The sequence below is a fragment of the Clinocottus analis genome, unplaced genomic scaffold (assembly GCF_023055335.1).
Source record: "Clinocottus analis isolate CAN_PGR_092001 unplaced genomic scaffold, fCliAna1.0.p SCAF_26, whole genome shotgun sequence".
Classification (NCBI taxonomy): domain Eukaryota; kingdom Metazoa; phylum Chordata; class Actinopteri; order Perciformes; family Cottidae; genus Clinocottus; species Clinocottus analis.
This window is the reverse complement of record NW_027175998.1, coordinates 479,905-495,196: the sequence shown is the minus strand read 5'-3', so window position 1 is coordinate 495,196 and position 15,292 is coordinate 479,905. Positions and strand designations below refer to the sequence as shown.

The window sequence follows — 15,292 nt, the reverse complement described above, 5'->3', positions numbered from 1 at the left end:
CCACTGCTTCTGTCAAGGGTGAGTACACCAACAATAAGGCTTTTTACATTCTCTCTCTCTCTGTCTCTCTCTCTCTCTCTCTCTCTCTCTCTCTCTCTCTCTCTCTCTATTTATTCTCTCTGTCTCTCTTTATTCTCTCTCTCTCTTTATTCTTTCTCCGTCCATACATTCATTTTCCGCCGCTTATCCGGGGTCGGGTCGCGGTGGCAGCACACCCGGCAGACCGACCCAGGCTTCCTCTCTCACCCGCAACATTTTCCAGCTCGTTCCGGAGGGACCTCGAGACGTTCCCAAGCCAGCCGGGAGAGCTATAATCCCTCCAGCGTGTCCTGGGTCTTCCCCGGGGCCTCTTCCCAGTTGGACGTGCCTGGAAACTTCTCACGGGAGGCGTCCAGGAGGCATCCGGATTTGATGCCCGAACCACCCCCAGCTGACTCCTTTCGATACGAAGCAGCGGCGGCTCGACTCCGAGCTCCCTCCTGATGTCCGAGCTCCTCGCCCTATCTCTAAGGCCGAGCCCGGCCACCCTACGGAGGAAGCTCGTTTCGTCGGCTCGTGTCCGCTACCTCGTTCTTTCGGTCGCGACCCAGAGTTTGTGTCCACAGGCGAGGGCTGGAACGTAGACCGAGCAGCAAATGGAGAGCTTCGCCTTCCGACTCGGCTCCCTCTTCGCCAAGACGGACCGGCGCAGCGCCCGTTCCACTGCTGCGGCCGCACCGATCCGCCCGTCGATCTCCCGCTCCGCCTTACCCTCGCTCGCGAACGAGACCCCGAGGTACTTGAACTCCTTCGCTTCGGGCAGGCGTGTTGTTCCCACCCGACGGGAGCGATCCGCCGGTCTCCGGCAGAGAACCACGGCCTCGGATTTGAGGGCGCTGACCCCGGCCGCGTCTAGAAATCCCGTCCACGAAAGTCACAAACAGGACCGGTGACGAAAAGGGCTCGCCTGGCGGAGACCAACACCCGCCGGGAACGTTAATATTACCGAGGATACGGACGCAACGCGTACTGCGGGCGTACAGAGACCGGATAGCCCGCGCCAACGGATCCGGCACCCCGTACTCCCGAGGGACCCGGTCGAAAGCCTTCTCCAAGTCCACAAAGCGTATTCTTTCTCTGTCTTTTCAATTACTTTAGCTTCAAACTTTCAGCTTTTCAGCCTCTGATAAAACCTCCCTTTTCTGTTTGAACCTTGGTGTGTGTGTGTGTGTGTGTGTGTGTGTGTGTGTGTGTGTGTGTGTGTGTGTGTGTGTGCAGGGGCTCATCGTGGTTGCCACCTCCCGGTCCTCAAACTCTAACTAAACGCTTTTCGACAGGACCAGGCTCAGTGAAGAAGACCAGGCTGTGTAAACAGCACCAGGCTCAGTGACCAGGACCAGGCTGTGTGAACAGGACTAGGCTCAGTAAACAGGCACAGGCCCAGTCACCAGATGAAGGCTGCATGTACAGTGTTTTTTCATATGTATGTGTAGTGTTTTCACATTCATGTATAGTGTTTTCATATGTGTGTGTGTGTGTGTGTGTGTGTGTGTGTGTGTGTGTGTGCAGTTGTCACAACAGGACCAGGCTCTGTGAACAGGACCAGGCTCTGTGAACAGAACCAGGCTCAGTGAACAGGCACAGGCTCAGTGAACCTTCACAGGCTCAGTCACCAGGTGAAGGCTGTATGTGCAGTGTTTTTTCATATGTCTGTATTGTTTTTTAATACGTATGTATGTATGTATGTATGTATGTATGTATGTATGTATGTAGAGTTCTCACAAAATGACCAGGCTCTGTGAACAAGGCTAGGCTCAGTAAAGATGACCATGCCCAGTGAAGACAACCGTCCTCAGTGAAGAGGAGCTGTGTGAACAGGAACAGGGTCAGTGAAGACGACCAGGCTCGGTGAGGAGGGCCAGGCTCAGTGAAGAGGGACAGGCTGTGTGAACATGATCAGGCTCAATAAACAGGACCAGGCTGTATGTACAGTATTCTCATATGCATGTATGTATATTTCTCACAAAATGAACAGGCTCTGTGAAGAGGACCAGGCTAAGTGAACAGGTAAAGGTCGTACGTACAGTGCTTTTCGTATGTATGTATGTATAGTTCTCACAAAATGAACTCGCTCTGTGAAGAGGACGAGGCTAAGTGAACAGATAAAGGTTGTACGTACAGTGCTTTTCGTATAAATGTACAGTTCTCACAAAATGATCAGGCTCTGTGAAGAGGACGAGGCTAAGTGAACAGATAAAGGTTGTACGTACAGGGCTTTTCGTATGTATGTATGTATAGTGTTTTCATATGTATGTATGTATGTATGTATGTATGTATGTATGTATAGTTATCACAAAATGACCAGGCTGTGTGAACGGGACCAGGCTGTGTGAACAGGACTAGGCTCAGTGAACAGGCACAGGCTCAGTGACCAGATTACAAGCTCAGTGACCAGGACCAGTGACCAAGCACAGGCTGTGTAAACAGGACCAGGAACTTGCTCAGTGAAGAGGACCCAGCTGTGTGAACATGACCAGGCTCAGTGAAGTGAGGACCAGGCTGTGTGACCATGACCAGGCTCAGTGAAAGATGACCATGCTCAGTGAAGAGGACCAGGCTGTATGTACAGTATCCTCGTGTGTATGTCAGTATAGTGTTTTCATATGTATGACCAGGCACAGTTTTCACAAAATGACGAGGCCAAGTGAACGGGACGAGGCTGCGTGAACAGCACTAGGCTCAGTGAACAGGCACAGGACCAGTGACCAGGTACAAGCTCAGTGACCAGGACCAGCGACCAGGCACAGGCTGTGTGAAGAGGACCAGGCTCAGTGAAAGATGACCATGCTCAGTGAAGAGGACCGTGCTCAGTGAGGAGGACCAGGCTGTGTGAACATGTCCAGGCTCAGTAAACAGGACCAAAATCAGTTCACAGGACCACGCAGTGTGTACAGTATTCTCATATGCATGTATGTATAGTTTTCACAAAATGATCAGACTCTGTGAAGAGGACGAGGCTAAGCGAACAGGTAAAGGTCGTACGTACAGTGCTTTTCGTATGTATGTATGTATGTATGTATGTATAGTTCTCACAAAATGACCACGCTGTGTGAACATGACCAGGCTCAGTAAACAGGACCAATATCAGTGAACAGGACCAGGCTGTATGTACAGTATCCTCATGTATATGTCAGTATAGTGTTTTCATATGTATGTATGTATGTATATAGTTTTCGCAAAATGACCAGGCTAAGTGAACAGCACCAGGCTGTGTGAACAGGACTAGGCTCAGTGAACAGGCACAGGCTCAGTGACCACGTACAAGCTCATGGACCAGGACCAGTGACCAAGCACAGGCTGTGTAAACAGGACCAGGAACGTGCACAGTGAAGAGGACCCAGCTGTGTGAACATGACCAGGCTCAGTGAAGTGAGGACCAGGCTGTGTGAACATGACCAGCCTCAGTAAACAGGACCAGGCTGTATTCTCTCGGTATTCTCATATGTATGTATGTATGTATGTGTGTATAGTGTTTTCATATGCACGTATGTATAGTTCTTACAAAATGACCAGGCTCTGTGAAGAGGACCAGGCCAAGTGAACAGGTAAAGGTCGTATGTACGATGCTTTTCAAATGCATGTACGTATAGTTCTCACAAAATGACCAGGCTCAGTGACCAGACACAGGCTGTGTAAACAGGACCGTGCTCAGTGGAGAGGACCAGTAAAGATGACCATGCGTGTACAGTGCTTTTCATATGTATGTATAGTTCTCACAAAAATGACCAGGCTCTGTGAAGAGGACGATGCTAAGTTAACAGGTAAAGGTCGTATGTACAGTGCTGTCTTAATATGTACGTATAGTGTTTTCATACGTATGTATGTATGTATGTATGTATAGTTCTCACAAAATGACTAGGCTCAGTGAACAGGGCACAGGCTCGCGTTGAACAGTACCAGACTCTGTGAACAGCCACAGGTTGTTGGTTTTTTTTTTCCTTCTTTTTTTTTTTTTCTTCGTTTTTCCAATCCTTAGGCTCCGGGCCGAGTCCCTTGTGCCGTCGCGCGCCCGAGAACTCAATGTGTCGTTCCCAAGCCGATGTTTACGTATCTCTGTATGTACATCACATCAATAAAAAACAGTAAAGAAACATTACTTTCGTATGCCTTTTTATTTGTTACACTCGCAGATTCAGCCTAACGTGCAGGAAAGGGAGAACCTTTGGCCGGGCGCATCGCTCGCGTCTCCATTAGAATAGATGTTCTTTTTTGTTCTTCTTCTCTTTTCTCTTTCTTCCCAACGCACGGGAGCATCGCTCGCGTCTCCATTAGAATAGATGTTCTGTTTTGTTCTTCTTCTCTTTTCTCTTTCTTCCCGACACCACACACGAGAGGTTTGACCCGAGGAGAACGGCTGTTGGCGTGTATCAATATCGGGAGCCTGGTGTAGCCTCCGGAAGAATTCAGTCCGACAACTTTTCTCTTTTCCGTAATTAATTTTCTCAATCACAGCCAAAGTGACGAGCAGCGTTGCAGTTGCAAAAGCAATGAGTTGAACGACCAACTTTCAAGTAGGCAAAGAAAAAAAGTGCAAGGGAAAGACATTTCTAGACACAACTACAGCAGCGTGGCTGTGTTTTTGTGCCGACCTCGCTAACAAAACGCAAACTTCACTGGACACGAATATGAAAAGCGTCTACGGGACTTTTAGATTTACATTATCGCGGCGTAGCCGCCCTGCTCACCACCACCCGACGGCCGGTTCATTTCGCGCACGTCGGGCAGTACGCCAGCGTGCAGCCCTTGCAGATGTACTTGTTGCACCCGTTGCACACGGTGTAGGTTTTGCAGTCCTTGTTGGGCGGGCAGATCTGACACCTCTTCCGCTTGCTCGCGGCCCCGCGCGGCACGGCGGCGGCGGCGAGCGCGGCGGCGAGCGCGGCGTCCTCGGGCCCGTCGCCCGCCGGCCCGGCGGACGCCCCGGCCGCCCCGCAGCCCCGCGCGGCTTTCAAGACGGCGGCGGACGCCTCCGTGCGGGGCCGACGCTCCCGTCTCTCCATGAACGGAGCCACGAGGGCCCTCCCCAGCCGCTCGAGAAACACCCTCCTCTTGTTCCGCTTGCCCGGCAGCCAGCCGGGGTTGAGCTCCCGCCACACGACGAAGGCGTTGTAGGCGGACACGTCGAGGACGTTGTGGAAGACGACCAGGGGCCAGCGCGCGGTCATCCTCCGGCAGCTGTACGTCGCGGTCACCTTGTCGAGGTTGTCCACGCCGCCCTTGTTGCGGTTGTAGTCGAGGACGACGACGGGCTTGGCGTCCGGGCGGTCGCTGACGTCGCCCCGCGCGTGCCGCGTGCTCAGGAGCAGCACGTTCCGGCCCTTCTTGGGCAGGTAGGAGACGAGCGTGGCGTCGGGCGCGAAGGCGAACCTCGACGACGGCACGGCTCTCCGCCGGGTCGCGAGCAGCTCGGCCGGGAGCTCCCGCCTGTTTTTTCTGACCGTGCCCACCACGGTGTTGCCCCGGAGCAGGAGCCGCCGTCCGAGTTCGTAGGAGGTGAAGAAATTGTCGCAGGTGACGTTGCGCCCCGTCAGTCCCTCGGTCACGTCGAGCGCGACCCGCAGCCCCAGGTCCTTCTCGGGGCGTCCGCCGCTCGGCTTTCCCGTGTAGACCTGCAGCTTCCAGGCGTAGCTGGATTTGGCGTCGCAGGCGACCCAGGATTTGATCCCGTACTTGGCGGGCTTGCTGGGCATGTACTGGCGGAAAGGACAGCGGCCTGTCGTTTTTTTGGGGGGGGGGGGGGGGGGAGGGGAGAGCAGAGGTGACGAGAGGCGACGAGAGTAGACGAGACGAGAAGCGAGCAGAGGAAAGCGCGGAGGCGACGACAGTAGACGAGAGTAGACGAGAGAGCGGCGGCGGCGGCGGCGGCGATGAGAGGAAAGCATATTATTATTATTATTATTATTATTATCGTCGTCGCCGCCGCCGCCGCCGCCGCCGTCGTCAAAGGAAAAGGCGGAGCGCGTACGGCCGAGCGCACCTCACCTCTGAACGGAACCAGCTGCTCGTCCACCGTCACCTCGGGCCCGGGGTTGTAGAGGAGCGGCAGCCGGCGCACCCACGCGTCCCAGAGGTCTCGCACGGCGGCCAGTTTGTCCGTCTGGCGCCTCGCGCCTCTCGTCTCGCGGTCGTCGAAGCGCAGCAGCCCAGAGTACTCGTAAAAGCGCTTGAGCGACATGGTGGCGCGGAACACGGCCCTGCCGCTCTCGGCGTCCCACAGGCTGGCCGCGGCCTCGCCGCGAGACCTGTACACGCCCGCCAAAATCAGCAGCCCCACGTAGGCTAGCAGGTCCGTCTCGTCCATCCCTTTCCAGCCGTCGCCGTGTTTTCGGGAGCCCTCCAGGTTGGTCATGTCCAGGACGATCCTCTCCACGTCCGGCGCGACAAACATGCGGAACGTCGAGGCGATGTCGCGCGCGTGAGACTTTGCGTACGCGGTGGGCCCCGGCGGCCCCGGCGCGGCGTCGGGCGACGGGCGCTGCTCCTCTCTCTCGTACGGCGTCGAGGACCACGACACTTCTCCGCTTTTCGACGGGAAGGTCCGTCCTTTGCCTCGCGGGGCGTCCTCTCCGTCGCCGTCGGCTTCCTCCTCCTCCTCCATCTCCTCCTCCGCCTCTTTTTCTCCTCCTCCTCCTCCTCCACCTCTTCCTCCTCCTCCTTCTTCTTCTTCTTCTTCTTCCGAAGACGACGTATCGCGCACTCGTTCGTATTCCTCTTCTTTGTCGTCCGCGTCGTCGTCGTCCGCGTCGTCGTCGTCCGTGTCGTCGTCCGTGTCGTCGTCCGCGTCGTCTTCTTCTTCCTCTTCTTCTTCTTCTTCTTCTTTGTCCGATTCCTCGTCTTCTCGTCCTTCTCTCCCTCCTCCTCCTTCTCCTCCTCTTCCTCCTCCTCCTCCTCCCGACGGCGGCGGCGACGACGACGACGATACATCGGGCGCCGGGTCGACGAGCATTCTGACACACGTTGCGCCGATGGAAACTTTGGCAGAGCGGCGGACGGTATCGCCGCGACCTCGTTCTTTTTCTCCTTCTCCCCCTCCCCCTCCTCCCCCTCCTCCTCCTCCTCCTCCCCCTCCTCCTCCCGGAGGCAAAGCTTCCCACACCGGGTTGACTTTGGCAGTGTTTTGGAGGAGGCCACCTCCACCGCGGCCTCGGCCTCGGCCTCGACCTCGGCCTCGACCTCGGCCTCGGCCTCGACCTCGGCCTCGGCCTCGACCGCGTTCTTCTTCTCCTTCCGCTTCTTCTCCTTCCTCTGACGACGGTGACGCGTCGCTCGCCGGTTCGACCGACGCGACGACCTTGGCGGAGTTTTGGCGAAGGCCACCTCGACCTCGACCTCGGCCTCGACCTCGACCTCGACCTCGACCTCGGCCTCGGCCTCGACCGCGGCCTCGACCGCGTTCTTCTTCTTCTCCTTCTCCTTCTTCTTCTCCTTCTTCTCCTTCTTCTTCTTCTTCTTCTTCTTCTTCTTCTCCTTCCTCTGACGACGGTGACGTGTCGCTCGCCGGCTCGACCAGCATTTTGACGAGTTGACTTGTGTTGAATCGAGGCGCCGTCATGTTGACTCTTGGCAGAAAGAACATAAAATAAATGTAAACACTGGGCACCGGAGACGGTTTTTAGTTTAGTATGTTTCTTTTTCTTCTTTTCTTTCCTTTTTGTTAAAAAAAAATAATCTATTTTTGTAAAACCTTTTTTCCGTCGACGCGTACGCGAGGTAACGTCGAAGCCGAGGGCGACCGAACGGTCGGTGAGATGCAGAGGCGAGGCGACGTGCGGGGGGGGCCAGTGGGCGGAGGCAATATCGTTTGGACGAAATAAAAAGACGCGAGTGACCCTCGATCGCGGATGGAACGCGTCAGACATGTCTTCCGCGACGAACGGAGGCGAGAACGCGCCGGCCCGCGACGATACGCCGACCGCCCGAGGGCGGCCTCGGGAGGCAGACGGCAAAGTCGCGCCCCGCTCCGACGGCGGCCGCGGGGACGAAACACGCGAGCCGGCCGAACCCGGTCCGCGCTTTGACCGGGACGCGGCCGGGCTCGCCGCGGACGACGACGACGGCGACGACGCGCCGGCCGGAGGCGATTCCGCGACGGCCCGCCGTGTCCGACCGTGGGAGCGTTGGACCGGCGCGACGTTTCCTCGCGAAACGCGGGGCGGGTCGAACGGCTGGAACGCGATCCCGTCCAGGCCGATCGAATGGGCTCTGGCCGCGACCGTGCCGGCCTGGGACGATTCCGCTCCCGCTCGAGAAGCCAGGCGGCGGGTGATGTTTCCGCAGAGGGCGGACCAAGCGCCGCCGCCGCTGCTGAGAGCGTGGAGAGTCGCGTCCGACGGCGTCGATCGAGAGAGGGACCGGGACCGGGCCTTTGACGATTCCGCGATTGCCCGAGGGGCGGACGCCGCCCCCGACGCCGCCCCAGCCGCGACGGGCTCGCCGGGCTCCGTGGATCGCACGGCGCCGGGGGACGCTCGCCGGTGCGCCGAGCTCGACCCCGAGCGTCTCGAGCCGGGCGCGCTCCCCCCCGGCGACACGTTTCTGGATCGGCACGCTTACTACGCCCGGGGAGGGCGCGCCTACCCGAAGGCGACGTACACCGGGGAGCGTCTGAAGATCGAGATCGGACGAGAGAGGTTCCGAGGAGGGTTCGTCGCGCACCCGGACGCCGTCGCGGCCCCCGGGGCGGGCCCCCGCCGGAATCTCGCTACGCCGACGCCGACGCCGACGCCGACGGACGGGATGTACGTGACGCTGGACGCGCGTCCGTGGTGTTACGTGTGCGGGCGCGCGCCCCAGAACCACAGCTCGCGGTGCTACCGGAGAACGAAAGAGCTCGCGGGGGAGCTCAAACAGTACGTCGGTCGTCTGCGTTTCGAACCGTGATCCTGCGGCGGACACATTTGTGCGCGTGTGTGTTTGTGTGTGCGTGTGTGTTTGTGTGTGTGTGTGTGTGTGTGTGTGTGTGTGTGTGTGTGTGTTCTGTGTCGTTGCTTGTAACACTGGTGATGACTAAATAAATGTAAGACAAAAACAATACAACGCAACTGTCTTGTCATGTCTTTATTTGTATCATTTATTTATTTATTACATTTAGCATACGGGATGACTTGTAATACAACGTAAAACTCGGGTCGTTTCGACCCGAGGACGAGGCCGGGAGCTCGGCTATACACTCGGGTCATTCTGACCCCGGGGGACGGGGGCCGGGAGCTCGACGATACACTTGGGTCATTCTGACCCCGAGGACAGGGGCCGGGAGCTCGACGATACACTCGGGTCATTCTGACCCAGAGGGACGGGGACGGGAGCTCGGCTATACACTCGGGTCATTCTGACCCCCGAGGACGGGGGCCGGGAGCTCGGCGATACACTCGGGTCATTCTGACCCCGGGGGGACGGGGGCCGGGAGCTCGGCTATAAACGTGGGTCAGTCTGACCCCGAGGACAGGGGCCGGGAGCTCCGCGATACACTCGGGTCATTCTGACCCAGGGGGGACGGGGGACGGGAGCTCGGCTATACACTATACACTCGGGTCATTCTGACCCCGGGGGACGGGGGCCGGGAGCTCAGCGATACACTCGGGTCATTCTGACCCCGAGGACAGGGGCCGGGAGCTCGGCTGTACACTCGGGTCATTCTGACCCCGGGGGACGGGGGCCGGGAGCTCGGCTATACACTCGGGTCATTCTGACCCCGGGGGACGGGGGCCGGGAGCTCGGCTATACACTCGGGTCATTCTGACCCCGAGGACAGGGGCCGGGAGCTCGACGATACACTCGGGTCATTCTGACCCAGAGGGACGGGGACGGGAGCTCGGCTATACACTCGGGTCATTCTGACCCCGGGGGACGGGGGCCGGGAGCTCCGCGATACACTCGGGTCATTCTGACCCAGAGGGACAGGGGCCGGGAGCTCGACGATACACTTGGGTCATTCTGACCCAGAGGGACGGGGACGGGAGCTCGGCTATACACTTGGGTCATTCTGACCCCGGGGGACGGGGGCCGGGAGCTCGGCTATAAACGTGGGTCAGTCTGACCCCGAGGACAGGGGCCGGGAGCTCCGCGATACACTTGGGTCATTCTGACCCAGGGGGACGGGGGACGGGAGCTCGGCTATACACTATACACTCGGGTCATTCTGACCCCGGGGGACGGGGGCCGGGAGCTCAGCGATACACTTGGGTCATTCTGACCCCGAGGGACGGGGACGGGAGCTCGGCTATACACTCGGGTCATTCTGACCCAGAGGGACGGGGGACGGGAGCTCGGCTATACACTCGGGTCATTCTGACCCCGGGGGACGGGGGCCGGGAGCTCAGCGATACACTTGGGTCATTCTGACCCCGAGGACAGGGGCCGGGAGCTCGACGATACACTCGGGTCATTCTGACCCAGAGGGACGGGAGCCGGGAGCTCGGCTATACACTCGGGTCATTCTGACCCAGAGGGACGGGGGACGGGAGCTCGGCTATACACTCGGGTCATTCTGACCCCGGGGGACGGGGGCCGGGAGCTCGGCGATACACTTGGGTCATTCTGACCCCGAGGACAGGGGCCGGGAGCTCGGCGATACACTCGGGTCATTCTGACCCAGAGGGACGGGAGCCGGGAGCTCGACGATACACTCGGGTCATTCTGACCCAGAGGGACGGGGGACGGGAGCTCGGCTATACACTATACACTCGGGTCATTCTGACCCCGGGGGACGGGGGCCGGGAGCTCAGCGATACACTTGGGTCATTCTGACCCCGAGGGACGGGGACGGGAGCTCGGCTATACACTCGGGTCATTCTGACCCAGAGGGACGGGGGACGGGAGCTCGGCTATACACTCGGGTCATTCTGACCCAGGGGGACGGGGGACGGGAGCTCGGCTATACACTATACACTCGGGTCATTCTGACCCCGAGGACAGGGGCCGGGAGCTCGACGATACACTCGGGTCATTCTGACCCAGAGGGACGGGAGCCGGGAGCTCGACGATACACTCGGGTCATTCTGACCCAGAGGGACGGGGACGGGAGCTCGGCTATACACTCGGGTCATTCTGACCCCGGGGGACGGGGGCCGGGAGCTCGGCTATACACTCGGGTCATTCTGACCCCGGGGGACGGGGGCCGGGAGCTCGGCGATACACTCGGGTCATTCTGACCCCGAGGGACGGGGACGGGAGCTCGGCTATACACTCGGGTCATTCTGACCCAGGGGGACGGGGGACGGGAGCTCGACGATACACTCGGGTCATTCTGACCCAGAGGGACGGGGGGGACGGAGCTCGGCTATACACTCGGGTCATTCTGACCCCCGAGGACGGGGGCCGGGAGCTCAGCGATACACTCGGGTCATTCTGACCCAGGGGGACGGGGGACGGGAGCTCGACGATACACTCGGGTCATTCTGACCCAGAGGGACGGGAGCCGGGAGCTCGACGATCAACTCGGGTCATTCTGACCCCCGAGGACGAGGGCCGGGAGCTCGGCTATATACGCGGGTCATTCTGACCCGAGGGACGGGGGCCGGGAGCTCGGCTATATACGCGGGTCATTCTGACCCCGGGGGACGGGGGGCCGGGAGCTCGGCGATCGACGCGGGTCATTCTGACCCGAGGGACGAAGTCGGTGGCTCGCTCGAACTCGAGGGTCGAACAGACCCCAGGGCGACGGCGAGGGCTCGGTGGAAAGACGCGGGTCGTTTTGACCCGAGGACGACGGGCTTTAGGGATTCACACGTACATGCACGCATGCATGCGTACGTATACACTGGCAGTGTGTCATTTTGTGACCCTGAGACCGCTATACACACAAATACATAAACACTCGAACGTGGGTCTTTTTGACCCAGAAGGTAACAGGAGGGTTATAGAATTCATTTTTTTATATTTTCCATCAAGAAAGCGTCTCAGAACATTGGAACATCAAATTGTGTAATATGTTCATGAAACCTGAAGCTTTCATCACTATACTGCTCGTAAGCTGCATTTACTCGTTTTTATGCTCTTAAACGACGTTTCAGACTGAACAGAGTTGAAAACTAGATTTTCTTAAAGAATTCATTTTTTTATATTTTCCAACAAGAAAGCGTCTCAGAACATCGGAACATCAAATTGTATGATACTTTCTTATATACCTGAAGCGTTCATCACTATACTGCCCGTAAGATGGAGTTACCCATTTTTATGCTCTTAAACGACGTTTCAGACTGAACAGAGTTGAAAACTAGATTTTCTTAAAGAATTCATTTTTTTTATATTTTCCACCAAGAAAGTATCTCAGAACATCGGAACATCAAATTGTATGATATGTTCATGAATACCTGAAGCTTTCATCACTATACTGCCCGTAAGATGGAGTTACCCATTTTTATGCTCTTAAACGACGTTTCAGACTGAACAGAGTTGAAAACTAGATTTTCTTAAAGAATTCATTTTTTTATATTTTCCAACAAGAAAGCGTCTCAGAACATCGGAACATCAAATTGTATGATACTTTCTTATATACCTGAAGCGTTCATCACTATACTGCCCGTAAGATGGAGTTACCCATTTTTATGCTCTTAAACGACGTTTTAGACTGAACAGAGTTGAAAACTAGATTTTCTTAAAGAATTCATTTTTTTTATATTTTCCACCAAGAAAGTATCTCAGAACATCGGAACATCAAATTGTATGATATGTTCATGAATACCTGAAGCTTTCATCACTATACTGCCCGTAAGATGGAGTTACCCATTTTTATGCTCTTAAACGACGTTTCAGACTGAACAGAGTTGAAAACTAGATTTTCTTAAAGAATTCCTTTTTTTATATTTTCCATCAAGAAAGTATCTCAGAACATCGGAACATCAAATTGTATGATATGTTCATGAATACCTGAAGCTTTCATCACTATACTGCCCGTAAGATGGAGTTGCCCATTTTTATGCTCTTAAACGACGTTTCAGACTGAACAGAGTTGAAAACTTGAATTTCTTAAAGAATTCTTTTTTTTTTATATTTCCAATAAAGAATGTGTCTCAGAACATAGGAACTTCAAATTGTATGATACTTTCTTAAATACTTGAAGCGTTCATCACTATACTGCTCGTAAGCTGCATTTACTCGTTTTATGCTCTTAAACGACGTTTCAGACTGAACAGAGTTGAAAACTAGATTTTCTTAAAGAATTCATTTTTTTATATTTTCCATCAAGAAAGTATCTCAGAACATCGGAACATCAAATTGTATGATATGTTCATGAATACCTGAAGCTTTCATCACCATACTGCCCGTAAGATGCAGTTACCCATTTTTATGCTCTTAAACGACGTTTCAGACTGAACAGAGTTGAAAACTTGATTTTCTTAAAGAATTCTTTTTTTTTTATATTTTCCATCAAGAAAGCGTCTCAGAACATCAGAAATTCAAATTGTATGATATGTTCATGAATACCTGAAGCTTTCATCACTATACTGCCCGTAAGATGGAGTTACCCATTTGTATGCTCTTAAACGACGTTTTAGACTGAACAGAGTTGAAAACTAGATTTTCTTAAAGAAATCATTTTTTTTTTATATTTTCCATCAAGAAAGTATCTCAGAACATCGGAACATCAAATTGTATGATACTTTCTTAAATACCTGAAGCGTTCATCACTATACTGCCCGTACACTGTAAAAACTGGGATTTGCATTAATTAATATATACTAAATAAATAATAGTAACCTTTACATAATAAAAAAGACTATGTACTGTTTTAAATTACATTGAGCTGAATTCAAGAAATGTTTATTAATTATTAATTACATTTTACTTAATATTATGTGAGTAAAATCAGCTATGAGTTACTGAGTAGACTTTAATTATATTTCATCAGTAAAGTCAAAGCTGCAGGAAATTGATGAATTTTACTCATTTGGAGGTCTTTGTTTTGAATCAACGTACACTTCCGCCTCACGCATTCTGCAGCACACGGACAACTTCTGCCACGTGTGAAGGTGGGGGGCTGCCGTTTTTCCCAAGGTAAGACCTGTTTAATTATTGTCAGTTAACAAACAAATCATAACCAAGTTGTTGCAGCAGTTCAACGTTCTTTTGCGCTACTGAAAAGTTAACAAACATGTAAACTCGACTGCGCTGTAACTTCATTTAACTTATGTCATGAGTAAGCTTTTTTGGAAGTCTGTCTACTGTTGTCTTTGCGCCGCTAAAGACATGGCAAGGACTGCAAAGTGGTCAATTCAATGCCACAATTTAATTACTTATGTTATAATTTTATGCCATTTTGAGATAGCAGCTCGTCGACTGTAAGAATCCTTCCCGGCTTCAGACTGAGTTTCCACTGCTCTCCCACTGTAACAAGCTAACGTAACAAGCTAACCTAACTAGCTAGCTAGCGAAAAAGCTGCGGATCTTAAGAGAGCACATTAAGGTTAATGCAAATGTAGGAACAGACATTCTTGCTCCCAAAGGTTAGTAATGAGGCATATGAGTTATATTAATATCACTGCATTTTGTTTTGTCAAGTAATGTTAACCTAATATGCTGTTAAAAACTGTTGGGATAGACCATGCGGCTTTAATGGTAAAAGTACATTTCTGGAGAATAGTCAGTGAAACAAATTAACAAAGAGTGCAGTTTCCTCTTTATTTTTTTTCAACCTGACGTTATATTCAGCTCAAAGCTGTTACTGTGTTTAGTGTAAACTCTGGCAGATGTCGTGCTGACTCTCCCAAGTTCACCGTGTTAGTCGTCATGCAGTCGCACTGGTACAGAGAGGCCGCAGCAGGAGAGGCAGATCGCCATGTTTCTGTTTTTTTCTATCAGAGTAGTTTTTTAACAGTAATAAACTCGTCAACTAGTTTTAGATCAGTGGATGTAATGTCAGTAATCAGTAATGTTTATTTTTGTCATTTGAGACTCAAGCAACCCGAGCATCCATATCACCAGAGATGCTGTCATTCGGTGTGTGATGGTGTACCTTGAGGAATCCACGGATCATCTCTTAAAAGATTATGATGTAAGTTGAAGTACAATATAAAGAAAATGATTTATCTCTTTCTACCTACTCTACCTTTTATGTCTTGGGATGGTGAAATCCCAAATTCAATCATACCATACCTTTATTTCTCCCAGTAATTTGTGGCAAAAGCTACTGGGTTTTGCAGTTTCTTTGATAACAATTCAGATTAATTCATATGACAAGCCTGTTAGTTTAAAGTAAGATATTTAAAGTGCTTTTTTAGTTTGTTTCTTTTAATTTACGGATATTTACAAATGT

The 15,292-nt window shown here is 53.3% G+C and overlaps 1 protein-coding gene across 1 annotated transcript; it reads right to left on the bottom strand.

Annotated features, from left to right (window-relative positions):
• Window positions 1-4,742: 4,742 nt before the first annotated feature.
• On the bottom strand, window positions 4,743-7,591 carry LOC137794798 (piggyBac transposable element-derived protein 4-like). The gene is made up of 2 exons (XM_068591816.1): window positions 6,022-7,591; window positions 4,743-5,752 (listed from the first exon to the last, which is right to left on the bottom strand). The coding sequence occupies exons 1-2, from the start codon at window positions 7,589-7,591 to the stop codon at window positions 4,743-4,745; spliced, it is 2,580 nt and encodes an 859-aa protein (XP_068447917.1).
• Window positions 7,592-15,292: the final 7,701 nt, after the last annotated feature.

Excerpts from the sequence above, each read along its gene's own strand:
- LOC137794798 (XM_068591816.1), bottom strand. The coding sequence starts at position 7,591 with ATGACGGCGCCTCGATTCAACACAAGTCAACTCGTCAAAATGCTGGTC. Across the intron at positions 5,753-6,021 it reads GCAGCTGGTTCCGTTCAGAG|GCCGCTGTCCTTTCCGCCAG; the intron begins GTGAGGTGCGCT and ends AAAAAACGACAG.